The sequence below is a fragment of the Thamnophis sirtalis genome, unplaced genomic scaffold (genome assembly GCF_051295495.1).
Source record: "Thamnophis sirtalis isolate CommonGarterSnake01/CBP01778 unplaced genomic scaffold, rThaSir2_p1.2 scaffold_2, whole genome shotgun sequence".
Taxonomy (NCBI): Eukaryota; Metazoa; Chordata; class Lepidosauria; order Squamata; family Natricidae; genus Thamnophis; species Thamnophis sirtalis.
The window spans coordinates 67170652-67183553 of record NW_028261382.1 but is presented as its reverse complement, the minus strand read 5'-3'; the positions used below and the strand labels follow the sequence as shown (position 1 = coordinate 67183553).

The window sequence follows — 12902 nt, the reverse complement described above, 5'->3', positions numbered from 1 at the left end:
GGCCCCGCTTCCAAGAGGAGGCGGCGGCGGAAGGCAGAAGCCGGCGGCGCGTCGAGTCCCTCGGCGGGAGCCTTTGTCTCCCAGCGCCCCCGAGGACCAGAGCTTCTCCGCGTGGCTGACCGGGAAGGGGCGGGGGGGGGGGGGGCTGGCGTGGCGAGCGAGCCGGCGGCCGGCAGAAAGAGAGCCGGCTGGCCGCGACCCTGCGCGCATGGCCGCCTCGCGCGCCCCGCCACCCGCCTCGCCCGGGCGCAGCCACCTTCTGCGCGCTCGCCGGCGGGCCGTCTTTTATGCTCACGCCGGCCACCCGCCTGCCGGGGGTGGGAGGAGCCGGGCAGGTTGTCCCCGCCGGGCCCGTCCCTCCCGTCCCCTCCCCGCCCGGCTGAGAGGGGTCGGGGGAGGGGGCAGCATGGCCTGGCCGTCCGGCCCCTTTTCCACCGCTCAGCTGCCCCGGGAGTGTGGCGCTGGTCCTCGCCGGGAGAAGTAGCCCGAATGGAGACCGAAGCCAGCCAGCCCGGCCTCGCCTCTCCGGACTCTCCTCACGATCCCTGGTACTCGGCCCCGCCGGCCTCTGCCGCGCGCTCGCTCGCCCGCCTCCCTCCGCTCGGAGAGCCGCCGGCGTCCCCGCCTCCCGCGATGCCGGGAGCTCGTGGCCGGGGAAGCGCCCGTCGGCCGGCCGGGGGGAGCCGCCAACATGGCCGATGCCCGCGCCGCGTTCCTAGTCGCTCCGCTCGTCCGCGCGACGCCGCCGGCAGTGCCTCCTTGGCCGGCAGGCTAGGCTGGCAGCCCGCCCCCGCGGCATCTCGGGGCGCCCCGACCGCCTCCCGCGTTCCCCGGCCGGCGCCCCGGAGCCGCCCCCCCTCCCCGGAGTTCCGGGGCTCGGCGGCGGCGGCTTCCCGAGGCTCCCTTCGCGGCGCCCCCGGCCCTGCCCGGTCCCGGAGCGGGGCGTCCCTTGGCCGCGGCTCCTCGCTGCTGCCGGCGCCCACCTGACTCGGCTCTCTTTCTTCCCTCGCTAGCAAAATGTTCATCGGGGGACTGAGCTGGCAGACGACTCAAGGTGAGCGGCGGGGCGGGGAGGGGGTCCCGGGTGCGGGTCTCGCCCCAAACTTCGCAGCTCCTCCCCCAAAGCCTCCCTCCCGCCGCCGCCGCCCGCCCGTGAAGGGGTCTGCGGACCGGGCAGCGGCTTGGCGGGCTTTGTGGTGGGTTGCGAGGGAAGCCGGCTCGCCGCCCTCCCGGATCCGGGGAGGCGGAGGTGGCGCGGGCGAGCCGGTGGGAGCTGCTCCGGAAAGGCTCCCGGGGGCCGGGAGGGCTCTCCCCTCCCCTCCCTTCTCCGCTGCGCCGGGTCGGCGGGCCGGAGGCTGCGCGGCGGCATCGGCCGGGATCTGCCGCCCTTTACCGCCTGGGAGCCCCACGGGTGGCCTTGTGTTGTGCTTGCAGAAGGCTTGCGGGAGTACTTCAGCCAGTTTGGCGAGGTGAAGGAGTGCCTGGTCATGAGGGACCCACTGACCAAGCGATCCAGGTGAGGCTCCCCGCTGCCTCCTGCCCCCCCCCACTCCCGAGGGAGGGAGGGTGGGAGGGAGGGAGGCGCCTGCTGCTCCCCCCCCCCCGCGTTCCTCCTAACCGAGCTTTCCCCTTCTCGGCTACCTCCCTTCCGGCTCTCCATCCCGTGCAGGGGCTTCGGCTTCGTCACATTCATGGACCAGGCCGGGGTGGACAAGGTGCTGGCCCAATCCAGGCACGAGCTGGACTCCAAAACGGTGAGTGGCTTCTCTCTGGCTGTTGGGCTTTGGTTTTGTGTGGGGGAAGCATCCCTTAGAGCTGGCCTTCCCTCTACAGTTGGGCTCTCAACCCAGAGGAAGGGACCCGGATTAGTTGGTTGAACCGGCAAAACTTTCTCTTCTTTGTTGGAGCAAAGTTGACATCCAGTCTCTTTTTGAGCCAAGTCTGGCTGCTTCGCTGAAGCCGGAGATCTAGCCTCTTGCGTTCCCATCCTAACTAGGAATCCTGGGAATTGTATTCTCCCCTGCTTTCAGGATGCCAACTCAAGGGATGGGTGCAATCATAACGGGCACCCCACAGGTGACTTTGCTGATGTCAAAGGATGGAGACATGTCTGGTTATGGGGCCAAGGCCAGGCTACCTAGAAGGCGGTTTAGAGACTCTGGGACCAGTGGGAGGCCTTTCATTTGAGGATGGGTAGAAATGCCTGGGGACAGGGGTGGGATCTGGTCTGGGCTCTGTTTTGGGGATACTGTCCCTTTAGCAGGCCATTGCTGTGACCTGTAGGCCTTCCCCTTGGGCACCCAAGCTGAAGTACTTCCAGTGCCTCCTCTTCCCCATGTAATCCCAAAGGGAGGGAAAAGGGTCCCCGGTGGGGAGTGGGGAGGAGCTTTTCCACAAAGCAAGAGTTGATCATGCTGAGATGCATCTTTATCTGCTCCACAGAAAGTGGTCTCAACTCATCCTGGGCTCAGATCCACGGGTGGCTGTTGGGCCAATGGAGTTCTCAGTATCCGTTTCCAATGTTGGGGGGGGCACCAGATGTTCTGGGGGCTTGGGTGACTGGTGAGACTGCCTCTCGTCACCCCAATAAAGCTTCTCATTCAGCACTTCATGTTCCAGCCTTCTCCGGCCTTCACCAGACACCCCATGCCAACAATAGGGGGGGATATCCCACCCATTATCCTCTCCAGATTGGCCACGGGGTTCCCCGGGCTTCCAGATGGCATTCTTTTGCACCTCTTTGGGTCAGGAGAGAGGAAAGTGAGAAGGAGGAACGTGAAAATCTGCCAGCTTCCCATCCCTCTGAAGGCAACAAACTGTCCCCTGAAGAGTTTTTTTGTGTCCTCTGTCCCTCCATTCTCCCCTCAAGCCTATTTGCAGGTTTAGCAAGCAGAATCCTTCTTCTCAGGAGGTGAGAAAGGCAACTAAACTTAATCTGCCCAAGCAGCAGTGGGGACTGGGGGGGGGGGCAAGGAGCAGGATCCATATCCTGGGTATTAATAACACGGCCCAGTTCGGCCCTTCTGGTGGTTTTAAGCTCCAAGGTGCCTGAAAAATCAAGTCCCAACTCTACTCGTGCCAAATTTTATTTCATAACTTGTAATTTGCCGGCCCAGAATCCTAAAATGTCTCAAGTCTAACCCATTCCTAAGAAGACCTGGAGGTTTAGTGATTCCATCTCACCGACCTTTATTTTAGAGGCTGTGGGTGTGAGATTATGAGGTTATAAATGCTTTCAATATTTTATTGTATCAACTGTTGTTTTATTCCTGGTACTATGCTTAGCCCATAGTAAATTAAAATACTACTGGTATTAAGGTGGCTGAGTAGGGATTTCAACCCACATCTCCAAAGAGTCCGTAGGTGTAGTCCTTCCTTGATTAATTTGTGGATTAATTAATGTTTGGTGTTCTTCTGTGTAACTCAGGCGTGTGAATATGTGTGTATAACTGGGATCGTGATTCCATTAAACCAGATTTGTTTGAACGACAATTGTTGAGCAAGCATCAAGTTAGTCAAACATTAAGTAAGTGGCTTAGTGGCATAATGTGTGTATTCGCCCTCAGTGTAATACCGTGGAGGCCCATTGCCTTCCTCTGCAAGCAGGCATTTCTTGTAAATACTTTTGGACACTTTGCTCTGGCTGAAATCTTTAGGTTCAAGGCTTGGGCTAGGAAAGGGAACAATGTTGGTTTTTAACATGTTTTCTCTCCCGCGAATGGCTAGGAAGGAACAATGCTCCTAAAAATTATCTTGCATGATTCTCATAAAAAGGAGAGCTGAGCTGCTCCCCCTCTTTTGGTAGGGCTGAGTTTCAGTCCCTCTCCTGCTTGTTTCTGTTCAAATCCAATTCCTTGCCTAAAGTAGAGAACAACTAATGCAAATGATGGTTCCTTGAGTGAGTGGTAAGAAAGTAGATCATTCTCTCCACTGCCTGATCTGTATGAATCCAGGGCCTTGTGATTCTGGTGTTGAGTGCAAGAAAAACATCATCCTAAAAGTTAGGCACTTTCTTTGATTAAATTCAGCTTCTCGGTTTAGTTTCCTTATAACTTCTCAGGCTGTGCCTGATGCGGTTGGCATCAGCAAGCAAGCTGTGGATTGTTCTTGTGATGCTTCTGGCCCTTTAGGGCATTTTTCCAGCAGGGGGGTGGGAATTCCCTTCCCCTGGACTTTGCTATGGGGCAAAGGAAAGTCTATCTTGGCTGTTGGGGAAGAGGGTCTATTTCGGTGGTCTGGATGATGGGGGCCTCTGCAGCTGGCCTAATCTCACGGACCCTTCAGATGAAAGTCCACTGATCCCTATTCTTCTCTTCCCAGCCTTTGAAAACAGGGCTGGGGGCCTCCTTGCAAGGCGGAGCAGGTGGGGGGAGGGGCTGAGCAGACCCAAGGAGAACAGAAGGGGTCTCCAGCGAGACAGAAGGCGATGGGAATGAACTGCTGTGGCAGTCCCCCATGCGTCTGGCAGGCTGGGTGGAGGGAGAAAGCCAGAGGTGGAGATGGCAGAACCTGGGCCCAGAAGGACTTATTCCTCTTTGTTTGGTGCTGAAACAATTTCCCGCCTTCTCTTTCTCCTTACTCTGTCCCCTCCAGGCTTTGCGGGGGGGGGCTGATTCAGGAGGTCTATATGGCATCTCCCCGCTACCTGCTGTCCCAAGACTTATTTCTTATGGGGCATGATCTCCTGAGAGTGTCAGGAAAAAGCCCCCTCTTTGGCTTGAGTGCTGGGAGAAGCTGACTCTGGGTCCTTTGCCACTTTTAATTGACATCTCAGACCATCCCCTCCCCAGAGGTGGCCTTTTTGGATCCTTCCTGGTTTATTGATTTATCTGCCAATCAGAAGAGGAGGGGACCTCAGGGTGGGCATTGGAGGGCTGCTAGGCAGACTCCTCCATGGCCCAGGAAAGCCAGGAATGCAAAATGCTCTCTTGGTGCCATTATGTAGCGCTAGGAGAAGCCCCATTTCAAGGCCTACCTGATGAGTGTGGCTGTGTTTCAAAAAAAACCTCTGCACAGCCTTGTGGCCCAGTTTGTGAGATGCAGTGGGCACCTGGGCAGCAGGAGTCTGCCTACTATTGTCTAGGCAAGTTTCATCTTTGGAGACAACCCCAAAGAAGGGCTTGCTCAACTGGAGAGAGATGTTGCGCCATTTAGCCAGGGAGGATTTAGAGAAATATCCTGGACCAGAACCTCCAAAGAAGGCTTGGCCTTTCTGCCTTCCGCTTGGACTTTCCAGGTCTTTTCTCTCATAAAATGGAGTGGTTTCCCTTGGCTTTCTATTCTACAGGGCTCCATTCCTCCTACGTATTATTACCCACTTTTGCTAAATTTGCAAAAAAGGTCCCCGAGGACGTGTCTCAAGTGCTGCTTTGCTGACAGAGTACCTGGGGGATTATGGCCTGTTTTGGTCTCCCCCGGAGTTGGGAAGACCGCCCAGTGCCACACTATACTGTATTGGCCTTGTAAAGTGTTAGACAGGAAACATTTTTCTTTATCACTTTGGTGCTTGACCTTTGACTGGGCCAACCAAGATTCCCTTATTAGCCAACGTTGGTTCACACATGCAGTTTTCTCTAGCTAGAACTCTGACCTGAATGCTGGGCTGCAGGGCTGGGTGATTCTTCCCCCCCCCCCCCCCGGGAGAGCAGAAGAGTTTCTTCCTCCACCCAAGAATGGGCTTTTTTGAGAAACAGACTCTTTGTTTGGGAGGGAGATAACTGCAGGCTGCACTTTGTTTATGGAAATGTAAGTTTAATAGATACCTTGGCTGGACTCTAACATTTCAAAGGCTGGGGAGGCTGGAGTAGTCAGAGGTGTTTGTTTTTCTTCCCAGGCGGCAGGAGGGGGTGGGGATGAGGGGGTGGAGTGGGCCCTTCAGGTTCAGGATGGAGCAATTTGGCTCTTAACTTCCCCAGGAATCTGCCAGCGTGTCTTCTTATACCAGTGATGGCTAACCTTTTTGTCCTTGCATGCCAAAAGCCTACATGCGGTGCCCATGCCCAAAATGTAATGCATTGTACGGCCTCCCTGAAGCCTCCTGAAACCAAAAACGGGGCGCAGGGAGGGGCACCACACCCCTCCTGTGCTCCCTTGCCTCTCCATGCATGCACACGCCTCTTCCGCATGCAGGGCAGAGATCCAAAAATCAGCTGGCCAGAGGGAGGCAAGCATCCGTGCATGGTGGAGCTGAGCTGGGCAATGGCTCATGTGCCGGCAGAGAGGGCTCCGCTTGCCACCTGTGGCATGCATGCCATAGGTTCGCCATCATGGTCTTATAGAGTGTTGGTCTGGGGAGAGGTCTCCATATTCTCTTCTCCAAAGCCCCTTGGATATAGTGGTGTGCAATCCAAGAGTTCCCAGGCTGCTGTTGTGACTGGGGGCTGTTGGAAGGGCGATCTTTGGGCCCGTTCAGTGTGACATCAGCCTCTTCTGGGTGACACCAGGGGGCTTCAGCATTGTGGGAGGGGTCGAGCAAAGGCTGTGAATCCTTGAATGATGACTGGAGGAGGAAGCGTTGCCTGATCTTTAGGAGGCACCACATCCACAGACAATACAGATAGTTCTCGGATTGCAACCATTCTAAGTTACGATGCTGCTGAAAAATGTCATTTATGATTGGACCTCGTATTTACGACTGTCGCAGCTTCCCTGCTGTCAAGTGATCAGAATCCAGGAGCTGGCATGTATTTTTGACAGTTGCAGCGTTCTGGAGTCTCAGGATTTCCATTTATCACTTTCCTGGGTCCAAAAGGCGCTTTTCTCAAGAGGAGGCATAACTGGAATTTCCTGTTTTTTCTCTTAAATTGTTTCGCTTCTCCTTTAAGAAGCTTCTTCGGTTCTGAATTCTTTTTCTTCAGCTTCTTTTTTCTTCAAGGAGGAGAAGTGAAACGTCTTCAAAGAAAAACCAGAAAGTCTGGTTGCCTCTTGAAAAAAAAGCACCTTTGGGACAACCACAACCTGGAGGAGGGAGAATCTCCATAGATACCTTCCCAGGTGGCTTCTGACAAAAGTCAACATGGAAAACTGGATTTGCTTAACAATTGCATGATTAACAACTACAGCAAAAAGATCTTAGAATTGGTTGTTGCTCACTTAACAACTGCATTGCTTAGCAACAGAAGTCGTGGTCCCCGTTGTGGTTGTATATTGAGGAGACCCCCTGTGCATAGTAGTTCAAAACTTAGAAAGGAGCCTAATGGCCATGCTGTCTGGGGAAATGAGGGATCAGGCAACTCCGTTTTGTTTCTCCAATGTATAGCCTGATTCAATTGTCCGAGCCATTCTAGAGTTCTTGCTGGTTTTGCAGACTGGCCAGTGGGAGAGGAGGGGAAGAAGGGATAGTTCCATCTGAGTAGTGAGCAATGCACAAATGGAGTGTGTTTGCATGTTGCTTGCGCAAGTGGGGATATATGTGTGTGTGCTCTACCGCCATACGACAAAAAAGATGTTGCGGCTTTGGAAAAAGTTCAGAGAAGAGAAACTAAGATGATCAAAGGCCTGGAGACCAAAACCTATGAAGAACGGTTGCAGGATTTGGGTCTGGCTAGACCAGGGGTTGGCAACCTTAAACACTCAAAGAGTCATTTGGACCCGTTTCCCACAGAAAAGAAAACACCGGGAGCCACAAAGGTCCTAACCGGAAGCCCCCTGTTCAATTCTGCAGCTGACCGGAAGTTCAGTTCCCCCACCATAGAGTCTCCTCCTAGTGCAGAGTACTTTTTCCTCTACCTGTCATAACCGAAAGCCCTATCATTTGTGGAGACAACCGGAAAACCCTCCCCTTGCCACAGAGTCTTCTCCTGTTGCACTGTGCTTCTCTCCCCCCCCCCGCCACCGGAAGCTCCTCTCAAAATTGTGGCACCGACCGGTGATGGAGCCGCAGCAGAGGGAGGAAAGAGCCACATGCAGCTCCAGAGCCACAGTTTGCTGACCCCTGGGCTAGTCTAAAGAAAAGAAGAATTAGGGATGACGTGATAGCAGTGTTTCAGTTTTTGAGAGGCTGTCCCAAAGAAGAAGGGGTCAAATTATTCTCCAAAGCTCCAGAGGGCAGGACAAGAAACAATGGATGGAAACTAATCAAGGAGAGAAGCAACCTGGAATTGAGGAGAAACTTCCTAACAAGGACGACAATTAACTAGTGGAACAGAAGTTGCCTCCAGAAATTGTGGGTGCTCCATCACTGGAGGTTTTAAGAAGAGACTGACAGTCACTTGTCTAATGGTGCTCATACCATTGATGCTCATACCAGAAAACGGAAGATCAGCTCTTCCGGTTTCCGGCACTGCTGCATGTGCAAAGGCCAGCTGATCAGCGCATGCACATGTGCACCAGAAACCCACAAGAGGAATGGGTGACGCCCATGTGTGCCAAGGGGCTGGACTAGAAGACCTCCAAAGTCCCTTCTGGCTCTATTCTATCCTAGGCCACATCTGCAGCCCGGTTCCAAAAGGACTCAAGGCCTGGTAGGGGAGCCCCGCTGTAGATGAGCCAAGGAAGGCTGGACTAAAAGTGTATGTGATAAATGCCGGTTTGGTCTGAAGCATGATGTGGCTTCTATCATTCCAGAGTGCGGGATGCAGAATAATGGCTGCGAATCAACAAGGAGGCAGATTCGGACTGAACGTTGGTAAAAATGCCAACTGCTTTCAACTGTACAGTTAGTTTCAAAGCCAGAGGGTCCTGGGTAACGGGGGGTCCTATCAGCCCTTGAAGGTGGGCCAACAATGCCACTTTATAGTTGGAGGACACAACCACAGGATCTTGAAACCTGTTGACGTTTCTCCCTACCGGCTCTTGTGCCAAATGGAAATTCAGGGTGGAATTATTTGGGGTTCCTTTTTCATGTTTGTCCCTTCCTTCCCCAAAGTCAGCTCTAAATTTTTTTACTGCTCTTCTTTACTAGCAGCTGTCTATGGCAGGGGTCTCCAACCTTGGCAACTTTTAAGCCTCCAACCTTTGCAACTTTAAGCCTGGAGGAGTCCACCAGGCTTAAAGTTGCCAAGGTTGGAGACTCCTGGTCTATGGGAATGTTTTCATTTGGATTCTTGGCAGTGAGCATGGGGGTTGGTCTGGATGACCTCAAAGTTTCCTTCCAATTTTACAGTTGACTTTGCTCACCCCCTCTCTCTGTGTTTTGTGGAGAAGAGGATGGGGGTGCACTTCAGCAGTTTTTAGAGTCTGGATTTAAGAATCTTCGGGGGTGTGTGTGACATTTATAAATTGCATTAAAAGCTCGTTCCATTGCAAGGCTGCCCTGCCTGTGTTTTGATACAAGTAGGCCTTGACTTAAGAATTGGTCACTTAGCCGCTTGAAGTTATGATGGAACCCTCCCCACCAAAAGGGACTTACAGCCCGATTCAGAATTTCTGATTCAGAAGCACCTCTCGCGCAGTCACATAATCGCTTTTTGGGGGCTTGATACCTGGCTCACCTTTACAATTGTTGGCAACACCCTCTAGTCAGGTGACCATGATTTTCAATATTTTTGGGGAGTTTCCAGCAAAAAAGACACCCACTGGATAAAACAGATTCACTTAACAACTGCTGTGACAAAGATCATAAAAAGTGGTCATATGGTGACCCACTTAATGACTGCAATGACTTACAATCGTAACTCTGGGCTCTGTTAAGGTTGTAAGTCGAGGGCTACCTGTATAGGCCTCATTTAATTTTCTCGTCAATTTTTTTGGACGTGGCAGTAACCAAGTGTGGTCAGGTGCCACTTCTGCATCGTTTGCACTGCCCTGCTACCCCTAACTTTTCCTTGCCTTGCCATTTTTGGGGTCCAAGCCCACCCTCTCCAAGCGGGTGCCCTTCAGATGTTTGGGAATGGCACATTGCAGAATTCCCCCCTTATCATGCTCCTGAAGGGCATCAGATTGAGGAAGGTGCCCGTAAAACCCCTTTCCATGTTGGCAAAGAAAGAAAATGGGGGACGGGTTGGACATTTCTTCTGAATGTTTTGTTGTGCCAAAAGGTTCCCCCATCCCAACTTTTCTGGTAAAGCAGCTGGATGCCAGTCTGCAGGATTGGAAGGGAAATGTGGTTGTCTGTCCCTTTGGGAAAAAAAATCCTTATTGGTTGCGTTCCCACAACACGCCGAACTCTTTACTTGAGTTATCCAAACAAACTGGCTGTGTTCACACAAGATGCTGTGCCCAAATCAATAAAGCCTTTAGTGGGCCAATGGGATGGGCTGCTTCACCGAACACGGAAGGTGTTGGCTGAGTTCCTAGAACAACATGGAGCCACCAACTTCCTGGCTGACCTTCACCCAGCATGGCAGGCGAGTCTGGTTGGGAGGGAGGGTCTCCTTGCAGAGGCTCATGCTGGGAATCTGGCCAGTTCCTTTTAAATTGGGTTATGCAGCCCCCAGGCCATGAGTTGGCTTGGTTGTTTCCTTAATAAAAATAGCAAGAGGGACATTATGGGGTTTGTTTGTTGGATCTTGGTCCTGCCTTTTGAATGGAAGCTCAAGACACCATTGCTATAGTGTTCCCTCCTCCTGTTTGTTCTCATCACAACAGCCCTGCAAGGTAGGATAGGTTGCGAGAGAGCAACTGGCCCAAAGCCGTAAGGCACTCCAGTGTTGGGGATGAGTGGGAACCAGAACCTGCATTTCCTGATGCAGTGCTAGGTTGCAACAACAGAAGGACAGTATCAAGATCACGCAAATTATTAGTACTACTTTGTAATGCTTTGGTAAGATCACACTTAGTATACTGCATCCAATTTTGGTCACCACACTATTAAAAAGTTGTTGAGACTCTAGAAAGAGTGCAGAGAAGAACAACCAGGATGATGAGGGGACTGGAGGCTAAAACATACGATGAACGGTTGCAGGAACCGGGCGTGGCTAGTCTAGTGAAGAGAAGGACCAGAGGAGACAGGCGATCATCTTCCAATATTGGAGGGGTTGCCACAGAGAGGAAGGGGTCAAGCTATTCTCCAAAACACCCGAAGGCCAGACAAGGAATAATGGATGGAAACTGACCAAGGAGAGATTCAACTTGGAAATAAGGAAAAAAATTCTGACAGAGAGAGCAATCAACCAGTGGAACAAAGTTGCCTTCAGAAGTTGTGGGAGTTTCATCACTGGAAGCTTTCAAGAAGAGATTGGACTGCCATCTATCAGAAATGGTGTAAGGTCTCCTGCTTGGATGACCTACAAGGTCCCTTCCAACTCTGTTAAAAATGATTAGTGAGCTGGAGGCTAAAACATATGCAGAACAGTTGCAGGAATTGGGTATTTCTAGTTTAATGAAAAGAAGGACATGATAGCAGTCTCCCAATATTTGAGGTGCTCCTCCAAAAACGAGGAATTCAAACTATTCTCCAAAGCACCTGAGGACAAGACAAGAAGCAATGGATGGGAACTAATCAAGGAGAGAAACAACCTGCAATTAAGGAGGAATTTCCTAACACTGAGAACAGTTAATCAGTGGAACAACTTGCCTCCAGAAATTGTAGGTGCTCCATCACTGGAGATTTTCAAGAAATCTGAACAGGTACAGGGTCTCCTGCCTGAGCAGGGGGTTGGACTAGAAGACCTCCAAGGTTCCTTCCAACTCTGCTATTCTCTATTCTGATGCCCATCCAACTTATATCCTCTGTCCACCACTTCACATTTGTGATTGAGGAGATCCAGGTTCAAGTCGCCCTTGTGACTGTCTCTCAGACCCACCTCTCTCACAGGGCTGTGGTTAGAAGAAAATATAAATAAAATAAAATGTATGTATTTATCCATTAATTGGACAGAAAGAACTATCGGATGGCATTGGGAGTTAGGAGGCTTATGCAAAAATCAGATAAAAGAGAACGCAAATCAACAGTCACTTTGGAGGATTTCCATAAATGGGGATTATTTATGAAATGGGGGAGGGTATTTGTCAGATTGCAGGTGAGAATTTGCAGAATTTGGGGTGCTCCTACCTATTCAAATATAATCTCTGCCTCTGGAAAGCTAGGAGGTCAGGAAAGAGCAGGCTGGATTCCCAGCCTCTGAATTTTTCCCACCCCTGTGTTCGGGGTCATTGGGTGAAGGAGCACACCATCCTCAAATCCTGCCTTTAGACCGGTGTTTCTCAACCGTGGCAACTTGAAGATATGTGGACTTCAGTCCCCAGAATTCTTTGCTGGCTGGGGAATTCTGGGAGTTGAAGTCTACAGGTCTTCAAATTGCCACGGTTGAGAAACTGCACAGCAGTCACAAGCATATGTGTCCCACGATGTGCCTATCTCAGAAATATGTCAAAGCCCAAATATGCTTTTTTGCTCTTCCTAGCCTCTGCCCAAGGTAAGGCCTTCACCCTGGGGCCCCCTTTATCCCCTGAGGGGCCACAGGCCCCAAGGGACAGAGCAAAATTATGAAACAATATGTGTGAGGGTTACGGAATCCTGAATTCAAAGGCTAGAATTCAGTAATTCTGAATTTCTTGGACAGAAACTCACTGGGAGCTTGAGGGAATCCCCATGAAGTGGGGCAGAAAATCCTTCATTCTTGTATTTTTCCACGGGAGGAAAATTTGCTATTTAAAAAATATATATCATTTTTCTCCCCAAAAATTAATTAGCGGCATAATGAGGGGATACAAAGACTACTCAAATTAGATAGCACTGAAGTTATAATTAGCTTTTTTTTAAAAAGAGAAAGGTGATTATCTGCAGGAAGCAACCATGCATATATAATAGAGCTCATTGGGGCATACTAAAAAGGGAACACAAATAATTTTATCCTCTCTTATTATATTCCCCTTAAAATGTAAACAGGACCAGCAGGTGTCTGGCATTGCTATGGAGGGGTTATATTTGCAGGTATGCTGATCTCAAAAGGCCTTCCAATAAAGCTTGGAATCAGGGGGGAAAAACCCCACACACATTCCAATAAAAGATATTTTGAATC

General features: G+C 51.5%; 1 protein-coding gene across 4 annotated transcripts in view; it reads left to right on the top strand.

Annotated features, from left to right (window-relative positions):
* The first annotated feature begins 338 nt into the window (after positions 1–338).
* MSI1 (musashi RNA binding protein 1) overlaps positions 339–12902 on the top strand; it is a 60993-nt gene continuing 48429 nt past the window's right edge. For 2 of the 4 annotated variants that reach the window (XM_087705864.1, XM_087705861.1), the window contains exons 1-4: positions 341–548; positions 1014–1054; positions 1435–1516; positions 1670–1754. In XM_087705864.1, coding sequence (XP_087561990.1) covers positions 490–548; positions 1014–1054; positions 1435–1516; positions 1670–1754 — 267 coding nt within the window. In that variant the 5' untranslated portion in view covers positions 341–489. Of the gene's footprint in view, positions 549–1013; positions 1055–1434; positions 1517–1669; positions 1755–12902 lie in introns of all 4 variants that reach the window. The other 2 variants (XM_087705863.1, XM_087705862.1) reach the window with 2 other exon arrangements.